The sequence below is a fragment of the Aotus nancymaae genome, unplaced genomic scaffold, assembly GCF_030222135.1.
Source record: "Aotus nancymaae isolate 86718 unplaced genomic scaffold, 86718_ANA_hifiasm-v0.15.2.pri h1tg000018l, whole genome shotgun sequence".
Lineage (NCBI taxonomy): Eukaryota > Metazoa > Chordata > Mammalia > Primates > Aotidae > Aotus > Aotus nancymaae.
Window position 1 is genome coordinate 4,086,220 of NW_026988430.1, and position 15,331 is coordinate 4,101,550.

At 41.5% G+C, this 15,331-nt stretch overlaps 1 protein-coding gene across 16 annotated transcripts in view; it reads left to right on the forward strand.

The window, feature by feature from the left end:
• The window catches only part of RAP1GAP2 (RAP1 GTPase activating protein 2), a 257,076-nt gene that overhangs the window by 190,955 nt on the left and 50,790 nt on the right, over positions 1–15,331 (forward strand). For all 16 annotated transcript variants that reach the window (XR_010343282.1, XM_064378120.1, XM_064378127.1 and 13 more), the window contains 2 exons: positions 11,769–11,847; positions 12,677–12,730. Coding sequence is in view for 15 of the 16 variants with exons in the window: in XM_064378120.1 (XP_064234190.1) it covers positions 11,769–11,847; positions 12,677–12,730 (133 nt within the window). In the remaining variant the exon portion in view is untranslated. The remainder of the gene's footprint in view (positions 1–11,768; positions 11,848–12,676; positions 12,731–15,331) is intronic.

The following is a 15,331-nucleotide window of genomic DNA, read 5'->3' on the forward strand; positions in this document are numbered from 1 at the left end:
ACAACTTTAAAATGATGAGTGAGATTCTGATGAATATGGAGGGTAGTGAGCAGGAATTAAACATATGGACAGTTGATGTTCTTAAGTTGATTGAAGACTTAAATCTGGAAATCAAAATGACTCACCCATTAACAGACAAAATCAGTGAAAGGAAACTAATCGCTGGATGTATTTTGATGAAAATTTAGTATTTCATAACTATAAAATTACTAGTAGAGTGGAAGCATTCCAAATAGTAAAAGAAGACAAAGAAAACACACATGTAGAAAAAGAAAATAAAGGAATAATAAATATGATAGAAGTGTGAGCACATATGTGATGATAATAAATGTAAATGAGTTAAATTCCATCGTCAAACAACAAAGATTGTCAATCTGAGTAATATCTCCAAAAAACTTATACAAATTGATCTGTATTTTATTAAAGAAAGTAACTCAGAATATTTGAAAATTGTTAAGAAAACATTACAAAAGTCAAAAACAGAAGCTGGATTGGCAATATTAATATAGAAAAGTAGAATTCCAGGCAAAAAAGCAATCAGTGTGATAAAGAGGGCCATTATCCATCTTTTCATAAAAGGTAAAATCAATAATTAAGATATACACCTTTATATTATCAATAGTATATATTGTATATGTACACATGTATATATGGAAAAATTGACAGAATACAATTGTCATGGTAGATTTTTAACACACATCACTTGACATATCAATACTAGGGTAAGAAGTGATATTTATTCATCTCATTAATATGTCAATTATATACATATTTTTCTTTATATATTTCTGTTTCTGTATCTATCAGACTTTGATCCTCTAACAGATTTTGCTTCTTTTCAGTTGCCTGTAGAATATTTACACAAATTGATTGCATAGTATATCAGTAGTTTTCTGTGGACCTGCTACATCAGAATCATTCTGGACCTTTAAAACAAAGTAAAGCAAAGCAAGACCAAAAAACAAAAACCCCAACAAATAAAAACCAAAACCTAGACTTCCAGGCTCTAACCTGACCATTTGTATAACACACACACACACACACACAGATACATCAAATAACATATGTAAAGATGTATAAAAATATATATTCTTATTTCCTTCCTTATTTCCATAGCATTCTATAGAATTCTGTAACTTGCTTCTCTTAACAATGTATCTTAGAGATTTTTCTATAATAGCATATAGAGAATGTCTTAATTTACTTTACTACTGCACAGTATTGCATTGCGTGGATGTGAAATAATTTATTTAATACATCCCCTGGGCCAGGCGTGGTGGCTCATATCTGTAATCCCAGCACTTTGGGAGGCCGAGGCAGATGAATCACCTGAGGTCAGGAGTTCAAGAGCGGCCTGGCTAACATGGCAAAACCCTGTCTCTACTAAAAATACAAAAATTAGCTGGGTGTGGTGGCATGCGCCTGTAATCCCAGCTACTCGGGAGGCTGAGGCAGGAGAATCACTTGAACCTGGGAGGTGGAGGTTGCAGTGAGCTGAGATCATGCCACTGCACTCCAGCCTGAGTGGCAGAGTGAAACTCTGTCTCAACAACAACAACAACAATAACAATAATAATAATAGATACATCCCCTGTTAATGACTATTGCCAATCTTTTGGTAGCACAAATAATGATTAAATGAATAACCTTGTACAGATGTCAGTTTTTATGGATTATTATAGTTTCTTGGATGAGATAACTGGGTTAAAACATAAACCCATTTGTATTTTGATAGATAATGTTAAATAACCCTTGGTAGGGGCTGTATAAATTCAAAACTTTGACCAGCAATGTATCAAAGTGCTTCTTATTCCAAAGCCAGTAGAATGTACTGTCAAATACTGGATTTTTGCCAATCTGATAGGTGAGAATTGTGTTTAGTGTTGTTTAAATTTATAATCTTAATATGAATCATGTTGGACATCTTTTCATATCTTTAAGAACCGCTTGTATTTATTTGCCGTGAACTGTCTGTTTATAAGCTTTGCTCCTTTTTAAATTGGGCTGTTAGTTGAGATTCTATTTTTAAAAATCTTGGCTAGGTACAGTGGCTCACTAGCACTTTGGGAGGCTGAGGCAGGAGGATGACTTGAGCCCAGGAGTTCAAGACCAGCCTGGGTAACATAGGGAGACACTGTTTCTTTAAAAAAAAAACATTAGCTGGGTGAAGTGACACACACCTGTGGTCCCAGCTCCTCAGGAGGCTGAGGCAGGTGGATTGCTTGAGCCCAGGAGGCAGAGGCTACAATGAGCCATGATCGTGCCACTGCACTACAGCCTGGGTGACAAAACAAGACCCTGTTTCTAAGTAAATAAATTAAATCAATCAATCAGTCAACCTATGTAACTAACTTACTTGTAGGTAATTATCGATAGCGGCTATGTTTAGGGACTTTTGAACCATAAAGTAAATCTAGATCCATTTCAAAGAGCAAGCTCTCTGCTGGATGTATTCACCTACAATTTGATGATCAAACTAGCAATTAATAACAAAATAATGTTTTTAAAAACCCATGAAACCACTCAGAAGTAAACAATCCCAATACTTTCTTAATAGCTTTTGGGCCAAAGGGAATAGAAGCTGCAGTTATAGAATATTTATAAAGTAATGACATTTATAATATAATACAGAAAACCTATGGATTGTATTCAAAGCAATACTTAGAAGAAAATTCATTACCTTAAATGGTTTCCTGATAAGTAAGAAAATAACTGCCGGGTATGTTGGCTCATGCCTGTAATCCCAGCATTTTGTGAGGCTGAGGCGGTAGGGTCACTTGAGCCCAGGAGTTCAAGACCAGCCTGGACAATATAATGGACTTCATTTTTACAAAAATAAAAATAAATATACAGTAAAATAAAAATAAGAAAGAATGATATTTGTGAGTTGTTAGTATTGTTAGCAGCTTCTCTGTGTCTCATTTTCCTCATCTGTGAAATGATGATGGTAGTATCTACCTTGAAATTATTGAGCGCTTCCATGTCCTGGTGAGTGAGGACCTTACAAACTGTAGCTGCTCAGTAATGGTGGCTGCTATTATTATTATCAATATTGTTACCTAAGGAAAGCCGGAAGAAGGAATTCACAAAGATTAAAGCGGAAACAAATAAACTAGAAATATAAAGAATTTGAGACTTGATAAATCTGGGTTTCTTTTGGAAGAAACAATAAGATAGGTAACGAGCTAGTCGAATATACATGAAAAGAGAAAATAAGAATATACACAATTAGTCATAAAAAGATGCATGACCACAGATGTGAAGAAGATTAAATGATTACTAATGGATGCTGTGTTCAACTCATGCTATTAAATTGCTTCTGTTTCTAATTTTATCTGTAATTGTATTGGAAACAGATGCCTTTCTAGGAAAGTATGCCAAATGTAACTTAAGATGAGGTAAAAAAGAAACCTGAACAAACCAGTAACTGTGGAATAAATTGAAAAAGTTCTCAAAGAATTGTCTCTTCAAATGTTTCTAGATCTAGATGGTCATGTAGGGAGGTGTTTTAAACTTTAAAGGAACAGGTTTACTATTCAAGAAAAAAATATGGAAAAGTTCCCAATTAATTTAATAATGCTTAAAAGCTCTTTATGGGCTGGGCAAGGTGGCTCACTCTTCTAATACCAGCACTTTGGGAGGCCAAGGCCTGTGGGTCACCTGAGGTCAGGAGTTCATGACCAGCCTGGCCAACATGGTGAAATCTTGCCTCAACTAAAAATACAAAAATTAGCTGGGCTTTATGGTGCATACCTGTAATCCCAGCTAATTAAGAGGCTGAGGCAGGAGAATTGCTTGAACCCAGGAGCCAGAGGTTGCAGTGAGCCAGGTTTGTGCCATTGCACTCCAGCCTGGGCGACAAGAGTGAAACTCCTTCTCAAAACAAAACAAAAGAAAAAAATCTTTTTGAAAAAAAAAGGCAGTCAAATGAGATGCAAAAACAGACATAAAAAAGAAAGAAAAGGTAGAAAGATAGGTACCAGTATTCCTTATGAATATGGAAATCAGTGTTCTAAATAAAATATCAATCCCAGAAACTCAAATCTAAGTAGACTATTAAGAGTAATTCACTGGCCGGGCACGGTGGCTCAAGGCTGTAATCCCTTTGGGAGGCCGAGGCGGGCAGATCACGAGGTCAAGAGATCGAGACCATCCTGGCCAACATGGTGAAACCCCGTCTATACTAAAAATACAAAAATTAGCTGGGTGCAGTGGTGGCGTGTGCCTGTAGTCCCAGCTACTTGGGAGGCTGAGGCAGGAGAATTGCTTGAACCTGGGAAGCAGATGTTGCAGTGAGCCAAGATTGTGCCACTGCACTCCAGCCTGGTGCCTGGCGACAGAGTGAGACTCTATATCTCAAAAAAAAAAAAAAAGTAATTCACTATAGCCAATAAAGAGTTATTTTACTAATGCAGGATGGTTAATATTAGGAAATTCATTCATTCAGAGTCTGTTTACCCCAGGCTTAATATATGCCAGACTTTGTCTAGTTGTAGCGATCCTGTGAGGAAGAAGCTCTTGTCCTGCTACTTGGCCATAGAAGGCATTCAGGGCATTTTAGATATTCTTGTTTCTGTTCTTGGTCTTACTCATCATCTTCTTTTTAGGGACACCGATCATTATAGGCTAGTGAGGGTGATGTGAAACATAGGTGGTGAGGGAGAACTGAAGGGAACGTGGAAGGTGTGTCTGAGTGTGTGTAGGATTGAGAAATTACACTAGAGAGATAAGAAGCAGCTAGATCCTATACAGATGATGTTTAGGAGTTCAGATTTTATCCTAAGAGTAATAGGAGAGGTACTGAAGGGGGAATGTCATGATCAGATTTGTACAACACAGTGATCATTCTGGCTAGAGAAAGAAGACTGGCTTAGAGGAAAGGCAAGGCTAGAAGCAGGAAGGTGAGTCAGGAGGCTGCTGTGATGAGCCAGTGATTATCACAGGTGATGACCCAGACCACCAGACTGCATGATGCAGATGCCCCTAGATCTGTGCTAAGTAACAGCCATGATGGAGATGGAACCAAGGTGGCTTGCAGTGAGTATAGAGGTGCCAGAAAGACATTCAAAAATCACCAACAAATGGGAGCTGAATTTACTGCTGATGAAATTCAAATAATGGTCCACTTTCAAAACGACTTAAATATGTTTAAGATCTTAATGAGATAAATAATGAATAACATCCATAAAATGGTTAATAAATGGTGATGAAGAGAAATGAATCAAGAACTCATGGTTATAAAAGGAAAACATGCCGGGCATGGTGGCTCACGCCTGTAATCCCAGCACTTTGGGAGGCCGAGGTAGGCAGATCATGAGGTCAAGAGAACGAGACCATCCTGGTCAACATGGTGAAACCCCGTCTCTACTAAAAATACAAAAATTAACTGGGCATGGTGGTGTGCGCCTGGAGTCCCCGCTACTCAGGAAGCTGAGGCAGGAGAATGGCTTGAACCCAGAGGCGGAGGTTGTGGTGAGCTGAGATCGTGTCATTGCACTCCAGCCTGGGCAACAAGAGCAAAACTTGATCTCAAAAAAAAAAAAAGTATGAATTTATGAATTGGAAGATAGTCCCAAGGAGTTCCTCCAGAACACAGCACAGATCAAGAGATGAAGCATGTGAAAAAAAAAAATGTGGATAATAGATGGGGAGGCCCCAGCATTTGTCTCAAAGACTTTCTAAAAGGAAATAATAGACTAATGAACAAATATCCAAAGAAGTCTTAGCTGAGAATATTTCAGAATTAAAGAAAGCACAGACCTGCTGCTAAAAGTGTTTTAAAAACAAAACAGTACTTCTAGACGTGTTGAAGTGAACCATCAGAAATAAAAGAGTTTAAAAATTAAAAAAAATTTAGAAAGCTATCTGAGGATAAATACAAGATAATCTATGATCTAATGAGAACTAGGCTGAGAACAGAGTTCTCCTTATCCATGATAGTTGTTAAAGACAGTGGGGCAATATCTTTAAAGTGTTTAAAAAAAGAAAGAAGGAAAGTAACCCTCAACCTAAAATTCTATACCTAGAAAAGCCAAAGACAAAACTGCTTTCAGACATAAAAAAATGAAGGGAGTGTCCCACTTGGGCTCTTTCTGAAAGAATTACTGAAGAATATACTTCAATCAGAAGAAAAGAAAAACCAGAAAAGATTTAATTAGAAAGTGACAAGAAATAGGTAAAGTATGTTGATAAATTTAATTACTGACTGTAAAAATAAGTGGGCTTTTTGGTTGTTTAAAAGGAGGCTTGAACTAAAGTTAAAAACAAAAGTAGTAAGGACAATGGGAAGGAAAAAATGTTCGGTAGATAAAGCATACTCTGTTGTTTCTTATTTATGCCCCTCAGGAAAGAGGCATAAATCTTAGAGTTTGATGAAAAAAATATAAATAGGTGTAATGGAAGATACAGAGATACAGTCTATAGCTCCCAGATTATCAGGGGATAAAAAGAGGATTAACAAAAACAAAAAGAAAGCAGAAAAAAAAATTCAATTGAAGATAGGAAAGGAAGAGAAAAGGAAAGAAAACACAGGGAATAAAAAATATAAAATGATGATTTAGAAATAATTTCAGGCCAGCATGATGGGTCATGCCTGTAATCCTAGCACTCTGGGAGGCCGAGGTAGGCAGATCACCTGAGGTTAGGAGTTTTGAGACTAGCCTGGCGAACATGGTGAAACCGTCTCTACTAAAAATACAAAAAATTAGCTGGATGTGGTGGCATGTGCTTATAATCCTAGCTACTCAGGAGGCTGAGGCAGGAGAATCACGAACCCAGGATGCAGAGGCTGCAGTGAGCTGAGATTGCACCACTGCACTCCAGCCTAGGTGATAGAGCGAGACTCTATCTCAAAAAAAAAAAAAATTTCAAATATGATAGTAATTGCAATAAGTATAAATAGTTTAAATTAGCCTGTTATAATATCAGCCTATCAGACTGAATAAAAAATACAGCTGGCCGGGCGCAGTGGCTCACGCCTGTAATCCTAGCACTTTGGGAGGCAGAGGCGGGTGGATCATGAGGTCAAGAGATCGAGACCATCCTGGTCAACATGGTGAAACCCCGTCTCTACTAAAAATATAAAAAATTAGCTGGGCATGGTGGTGCGTGCCTGTAATCCCAGCTACTCAGGAGAATTGCCTGAACCCAGGAGGCAGAGGTAGCGGTGAGCCGAGATTGCGCCATTGCACTCCAGCCTGGGTAACAAGAGCGAAACTCCGTCTCAAAAAAAAAAAAAAATACAGCTATATTCTGCTCATAAGAGACATACCTAAAGCAAAATGGTGTGGAAAGATTGAAAATAAAGAAATGGAAAAAGATAAACGCTGGGAAAATACTCACCGTGAAAGTTGGCACAGCAATAGTAATATCAGACAAAATAGAATTTCAGGACCAAAAGACTAGGGAGAGTGTGTACTTCTTTGTAACCTGGAATACTTCTTTCCCACTCCTGATGTTTCCTGTGGCATAGAGGGAATACTTTTGTGTAACACCCGGGGTTCTTTTTGTCCTCTCTGATTGGCACATTTGGGAGCAAGAACTCACATGTGTAGCCCTTTTCCTTCCCCCTTTCCTCTTGGATCCAGCTGCCCGGAGGGTGGGCTCCTGTGCAGTAAGTCTCACCTGAGCAGCCCCAGGGAAGGGGCTTGCCCATGGCCAGCATTGCCTGTGACTGGGTGGGTAAGTTGGGCTAATTCTGGTGTTAGTTAGATGCATTTCATCTGCGCATTTCATCTGCACACTAAGCTATGTGCTCCCACATGGTCTTCATCAATCACAAGGGAGTTCTTTTGACTCCGAACACCTTATTCTGTTATTTGTTTGCTTTTGAATTTCTTCAGAAACTGGGCAGGGAAAGATCCCTTTTTCTCGGTCCCCCAGAGGCCTTGGGCTCTGTGATGATGAAGAGGACACGTTCTGTTCCTCTTTATCACCCAGATGTTCTGTGAACACGTTCTGTTCACGGTCATTGACTGGTACTTAATAACACTGTCTTGAATTTAGAAAAGCAAAACAGAGAAATATAAGAAGTAGACAAATACTCAGTTACAGTGGGAGATTGTGACAACATTTCTGAGAAACCAGTGGCTTGAGCAGGCAAAAAGTTGTGAGGATATAGAAGACTTGAATGATACGTTAATGAATTTCATCTTGGGTGACATGTATTCCTGCTCTTAAAAAAGAAAAAAAAAAAAAACACATATTTTCAAGTCCATGTGACGTAGGAAAAAGTAAAAGTCCATGTATTAAAGTCAACAAATTTCAAATATATCCTTTAGATTATGCTCCCTGAATATAAGACAAATTGTCAACAATTACAATACTGGAAGGAAAAAATCTCATATTTGGAAAGTTAAAAAAAACTTTAAAAAATAAATCATGGACTGAAGAGGAAATCACAAAAGAACTGACAAAATATTTAGAACTAAATGACAGTGAAAATACATGTATAGAATTGTGTGGGATACAGTTAAAGGGGTACTTAGAGATGTATAGTTGTCAGTGCACTTCAAAAAAACATCAAATGAGTAAGTATGTAGGTCAGGAAGTTGGAAAAAGAGTAGTAGAAAAAACTCTGAAGAAAATAGAAGTGAAAAAGACACGAACAGACTTGTGAAGTAGGAAGCAAAAATAAAAAAGGAGAGAGATGGTAAAAGAAAAAACCCGAAAGGTATCTCTTTGAAAAGACTAGTAAGATTGATAAGCCTCCAGCTGAAACTGATAAGGAGAAACAAGGAAAAGCTACAAACAGGCCAGGTGTGGTGGCTCAAACCTGTCATCCCAGAACTTTGGGAGGCTGAAGCAGGCAGATCACTTGAAGTCAGGAGATTGAGACCAGCCTGGCCAACATGGTGAAACCCCATCTCTACTAAAAATACAAAAAATTAGCCAGGTAGGGTGGCAGGCACCTTTAATCCCAGCTACTTGGGAGGCTGAAGCAGGAGAACCTGGGAGGGGGAGGTTGCAGTGAGCCGAGATGGTGCTATTGCACTCCAGCCTGAGCAACAAGAGTGAAACTCTTGTTTCAAAAAAACGATACAAACAAATAGTATTACAGCAGTAAAGGTGAGGACACAATTACAGAGATGAAGTCCTCAGAGAATGCCAAAAACAACTTTGTATAAATGTGCTTAATGAATGCTTTTATATAAAAATATAAATGACCAAAATTGACTCCTTAAGAAGTAGAAAACCTAAACATTCACCACTAAAGAATCAGAATAGTAGCCAAAAGTATCCTCCTATAAAAACAGCAGGCCCAGAGATGTCACAGACTAGTTTTGGCAAACCTTTAAGGAATAGAAAATCTCTGTATTATACAAACTATTTCAAAGGATCAGGCTGGGCGCAGTGGCTCACGTCTGTAATCTCAGCACTTTGAGAGGCCAAAGTGAGTGGATCACTTGAGATCAGGAGTTTGAGACCAGGTTGGCCAACATGGTGAAACCCATTCTCCACTAAAAATACACAAATTAGCTGGTTGTGGTGGTGCACACCTATAATCCGAGCTACTTGGGAGACTGAGGCAAGAGAATCACTTGAACCCCAGAGGTGGAGGTTGCAGTGAGCCAAGATCGTGCCACTGCACTCCAGCTTGGGTGACAGAGCGAGACTCTGTCTTAAAAAAAAAAAAAAGAAAAGGTTCAGAAGCTATCCAGCAATTTTACAAGGCTGGAATAACACCTTGACATCAAAACCTGGCAAGGGAAGCACAAGAAAATAAAAAAATAGGCCAGTGTTGCTTTTGAACAGAGCTGTGAAAATTTAAATCAAATACAGTAGTCTCCTCGTATTCTTGGGGGAGATATTCCAAGACCCGTAGTGGATGCCCGAAATGTAAGATAGTCCCAAACCTGACTGTCATCAACGGAAACACATTTCTGTTTATGTCTTTCACCCCCACATTTAATCCTCTTTTCATCTTAATTAAGTATTTATGCACTGTGGCCATAACTTTTGCAGTTTGAGGTGCAAGAGCAAAACTAGCAATAACTTTTTTCCTTCTTCACAATTTCACAGATAGAAAATTCTTACCGTGGATCTCAGCAACCTTAGCATATAAGTTTTTTCTTTCCTTATTAAGAACTTTCACCTTTTTACTTAAAGGATGCACTTAATGGTTTCTTTCTGTCATATTTGAATTGACAGCATCACTCATGGACCATGGACTTCAGGGCCGTTATCAGTATGATAAGGGTGCCTTGAACACAAGCAGTGAGATGCTGCAACAGCCAGTCTGATCACTGAGATGGCTGCTAAGGGACTGATGAGTAGGGAGCGTGTAGAGCGTGGATACGCTGGATAGAGCAAGAATTCACGTCCCAGGTGGATGGAATGGGATGGTGGAAGATTGCATTATGCTATTCAGAACAGCACAAAATTTAAAATTTATGAGTTACTTCTTGAATTTTCTGTTTAATATTTTTTTGGCCATGGTTAACCGCAGGTAACTGAAACTGGAAAACAAAACCATGGATAAGGGGGACTACTGTGTTAATAAATTGAATTCGGCTGGGTGCAGTGGCTCACGCCTGTAATCCCGGCACTTTGAGGAGGCTGAGGCGGGTGGATCACCTGAGGTCGGGGGTTCGAGACCAGCCTGGCCAACATGGTGAAACCCTGTCTCTACTAAAAATACAGGCGGGCACCTGTAATCCCAGCTACTCGGGAGTCTGAGGCAGGAGAATCTCTTGAACCCGGGAGGCGGAGGTTGCAGTGAGCTGAGGTCATGCCATTGCACTCTAGCCTGGGCAATAAGAACAAAACTCTGTCTCAAAATAAATAAATAAAAATAAAAAATAAAAATAAATTCAGCAGGATATTAAAAATAATGCATCAGAAGTAAGTGGACATTTACTCATGGAATCAAAAAATGGCTCAACAGAAATGTAATTCACCAGGTCAACAGATTAAAAACCATATGGTTATCTCCTCAGATGCAGAAAAGCATTCAGTAAAATCCAGCATTTTCATAATGTGCTAAATGAATGAGGGGAACAGGCTAAATTTAGACTCTCATGGTCAACCCCTTTATAAAGCAGATTCCATGCCATTTATATTTTGAGTAAACCCAGATTTTCAAATATTAGGTTTTCTTTTTATAAAGGCTTAATTTCATGACAAAACCCAAATATATTCAGAAGCTGTGCTCAGTTCCTTGGGAGAACACAAAAATGTATAAACAAACCAAAAAATAATGGGGACCTTATTTGCATTTCCCATATTTCAGTGGCAGACGGATGTATTGGCACATTCTTTAAGTAGCCAGCTCCTGGCATACCTAAGTGGGACTGTGTTTTCCCATCGTGTGAGTGCGGTGCCCAGCATATGTCGGGCCAAACAAGGCTGATCTGGCCTCAGGGAGTCCTCAGGCAAGTGCCCTGTGTGCTGTGATCTCAGCCGCTTTCCTCATTGACTGTTTCTTTTCTTTTCTTTTTTTTTGAGACAGAGTTTCACTCTTGTCACCCAGACTGGAGTGCAGTGGCACGATCTCGACTCACTGCAACCTCTGCCTCCAGGGTTCAAGCGATTCTCCTGCCTCAACCTCAGAGTAGCTGGGATTACAGGCACCCGCCACCACACCTGGCTAATTTTGTATTTTTAGTAGAGACAGGGTTTCTCCATGTTGAACAGGCTGGTCTTAAACTCCTGACCTCAAGTGATCTGCCCACCTCGCCCTCCCAAAGGGCTGGGATGACCGGCGTGAGCCACCGCGCCCTCCTTGACTGTTTCTGAGGGATGTCGTTTTTTTCTCCCATCTTGTGCAGGTCCAAACTGAAGACGGTGCATGAGCGGATCCCCTTGGTTGGACTGAGCAAGCTTCCCAGTGTCCCTCAGATTGCAAAGGTGAGAAGTTAACTTGTGAGAGAAGGTGGCTTCCTCTTTCAGCCCAGGGCTGGCCTCTGGAGTAGGGGTGCAAGTGTGTCCTGGGTAGGCTCAGACCTTAGGGAAGGGGAGGCCACTTTACTCTTTGGCCCTTGACTACACAGATAGGGGCTGGGGAGGGCTGTGGGCAGATGCCTCTGTCTTTCCTTCCTGCTCCCCAGCTCATCCTTGGTGTGGAGGCTGCTCAGGAACAGTATCATCCATGGTCTCTACCTCCACATAGTTCACAGCTAGTTTGGGAGGTGAGAGAAGTGGAAAGACGGGGCTGGATGTGGTGAGCGCCGTAGGATATCAGTGGAGGAATAGGGTCGGGGCAGCCAGGGGAGCCTTCACAGCAGAGGGGAGGCCTGAGTCTGGCTGGATCATGATCCAGATTGACTACCCCGTTGAGTAAGGAGCCTGTGAACTTGGGAACTGAGTTAGCAAAGGAACTGAGCAGGATAGTCAGCTGGGTTGGTTGGATCCTCACTCTGGGAGCTAGAATGTCACAGAATTGTGCTGAATACCTTTGGTGGCAGTTGTGGGCTAGTTAGCTTTTGGCATTGTCTTCAGGCCAGAATGGAGACAAGTCTCAGGCTTTGTCTGATCCCTTCCCGCACTTTATCAGCAAACCCCAGAAAGGTGAGTTGACTTTCCTGGGCATGCGTTAGTGAGCAGCAGTTGGAATCCAGCCCAGGCCTCCCGACCCGTGCGCCTTGCCCTCCCATGCTGCATTCTCATGGAGGGCAGAGGAGCCCGGATGTCCTCTACAGAGGTGACCCCTGAACTGTGTGTTCTTCTCCCTTCTCAGGCTTTCTGTGATGATGCAGTGGGACTGAAATTCAACCCTGTCCTGTACCCCAAGGTGAGATCTTCATGCCTCCTGCCATGGGGCCTGCAGCTTGGCAAGGATTTGCAGACCCGGGGCTCCTTGGGGAGTTCTTTGCATCAAAGTGGGGTTTCTTGGGGGTCTCCATAATAAGCATTCATGTTTCCTCTCTCCCTGCCCTCCCCTTCACAAACTGGTCCACTGGGAACCCATCCTCAGCCATGCCTAGGCCTCCAGCCCAGTCAAACCGGTCCCCAGGCTGTTGTAAAGGTGACAGAGGGTGTAGCAGTGTTATAGCTTCTCCACCGCACCTCAGAGGTACCTCCCTGAGGCCAGTGCTGGAGGGGCTCGTGCAGATCCAGTCTGCTGTCACAGAGGGGCAGGAAGTACAACAGGCGGAAACTCACTAAGAATTGAAAGGCCAGACAGCCACCCCCGCTATTGCCCGTGTTACTGCAGCTCTCAGGCCTTATGAGTCTCTGCTGCCTTCATTCATAAAATGGCTGGTTTTCTGATATCCGTTTCCTTTGAATTGTCCTGATATTGACTCCAGTTCTGATATGGGGGTGTGAGTGGGAAGAGGAGCAGTAATAATAAACCCACTGAAGGATAATTATGGCATGAGAGGGCTTAAATCACCATGGACCATGAATTACTTGAAATTGGCCACAGGAGAAGACCCAGTGCATTGACTTCCTCTTTGTGGGCCAGCAGGCTCTGGAGACGGAAATCAGAAGCAGAGCCGTGCTTCTGAGCTTCTGCTGTGGGCCACACTGCAGCGGCTGAGGCCTGCTGGGGTCGGCTCTGTCTGTTCTGACTCCCAACTCTGACAACCAGGACCCGTGAGATGAAACGTCTGGTGAGGAAGAGAGGCCCCATCCCAGCGGAGACATCCAGAATCCCCTGGAACAGACACTTTTTTTTGAGACAGAGTCTTGCTCTGTCACCCAGGCTGGAACGCAATGGTGCGATCTCAGCTCACTGCAACCACCGCCTCCTGGGTTCAAGTGATTCTCCTGCCTCAGCCTCTCAAGTAGCTGGGATTACAGGTACCCACCACCATGCCCAGCTAACTTTTGTATTTTTAGTAGAGACGGGGTTTCACCATATTGGCCAGGGCTGGTCTTGAACTCCTGACCTCAGCTGATCCGCCCACCTCAGCCTCCCAAAGTGCTGGGATTATAGGCATGAGCCACCGTGCCCAGCTGGAACAAGCACTTCCAGTGTTCAGGATTGGGCATGACACTCTCAGAAGCAGCCATTTATCCGTCTGCAGTGGCTGAGCAAATGGCGGAGTCCTCTCCTGCACAGAGCTCTCGTCTTCCACGTGCCCGTGTTCAGCTCCTTTAGCATCTGTTGATACCAGGAGTGTGCTGCATGCCATTGAACATTTTCTATCATGCAGACTGACCTCCCCTTTGTAATTCAAACCAAATTAGTGGGGTTTAACCAAACATGAAAACCTCATCCTAAAACGTCTAAACTTAACTATAGGTTTGGCAGTTTTGGTTGTCAAATCATAGCCACTGAGAGGACCAATGATGTCTGTTTGCACCACTCTCTCCATGACTTGGAAAGCCTCCAGCCTTGGTAATAATGGAAGAGCAGCTGTATTTTCATGTTTTCTACATTTGAAGGACTGCTGAGTCCAGCTGGGATGTTAATCTGGCTGAAATGCACATATGTGTGTGTTTTTAAAATTTGCAGAGTTTAGAACATTCTTTGGAAGTTCTCCATGGCCTGGTGCCTCTCCCTGGCAGGGCAGCTGTTCCTCCCTGTGACTCACCCAGGCCAGAGTGGAGGGCTCCAGGGTTGGGCAGCAGCGCCCTCGCTGGGGTAGCTGTGAAGTGTCCATTTCCCCAGACAGCCGAGAGCCTCACAGAGATACACAGTGTGTGGCAACCTCACACGGGGCCCAGATTCCGGCCAAGAAGCTGCGCCTGGCTTGTTCTTCCTCTCGCATAAAGCGTGATTGAATCCCTCCTTTTCTCTTTCTTTTATTTTTTTTCAAATGTCGCATTTAATGCTTTCACCACTGTGCTTCAAATCTATATTGTACAAAGTGACCAGAAAGTGCACCACGGTAACTGACCAACCTCTGAGATCAAACTTTTCACACCAGTGCCTTCTTGCACTCTTTTGATACTAAACATGTTTCTCATTCAAGTAAATTGAAATGCTTCAGTTGGCTTGATTCTCAGGAGCCTCATAAAACAAAAACAAAACAAAGATATTGCACCATCTTTGTTTAGTAATTCAATGTTTGTTTCTTTCATAGCAAATAGTTACTTCATTGAAGTTAAAACTTCCAAACATAACTTATTAATAGTCTTCAAATTCAGCTCAGATCACTCAAGTTGAAAGTACTTGGTTAAATAAGATAACTTACAATAACTTTACAGTTCACTGTCCATAACACACATTAACGTTTTTTCCCTAGACCAATTTTAAGACAATTCATTAGTATTTCTTGTTCACGTGAAAAATTATCTTCAATTTTCTTGTCTTTTTATTTTTAATGTAAAAGTTGGAAGGGACATTCAAGTTTCAAGTCTCCACACTGAGAATTACTCCCCCCCTTTTTTTTTGTGGAGATTATCCCAACAGCTCCCAAATCTTTTCTTCCCCAATCAGCTG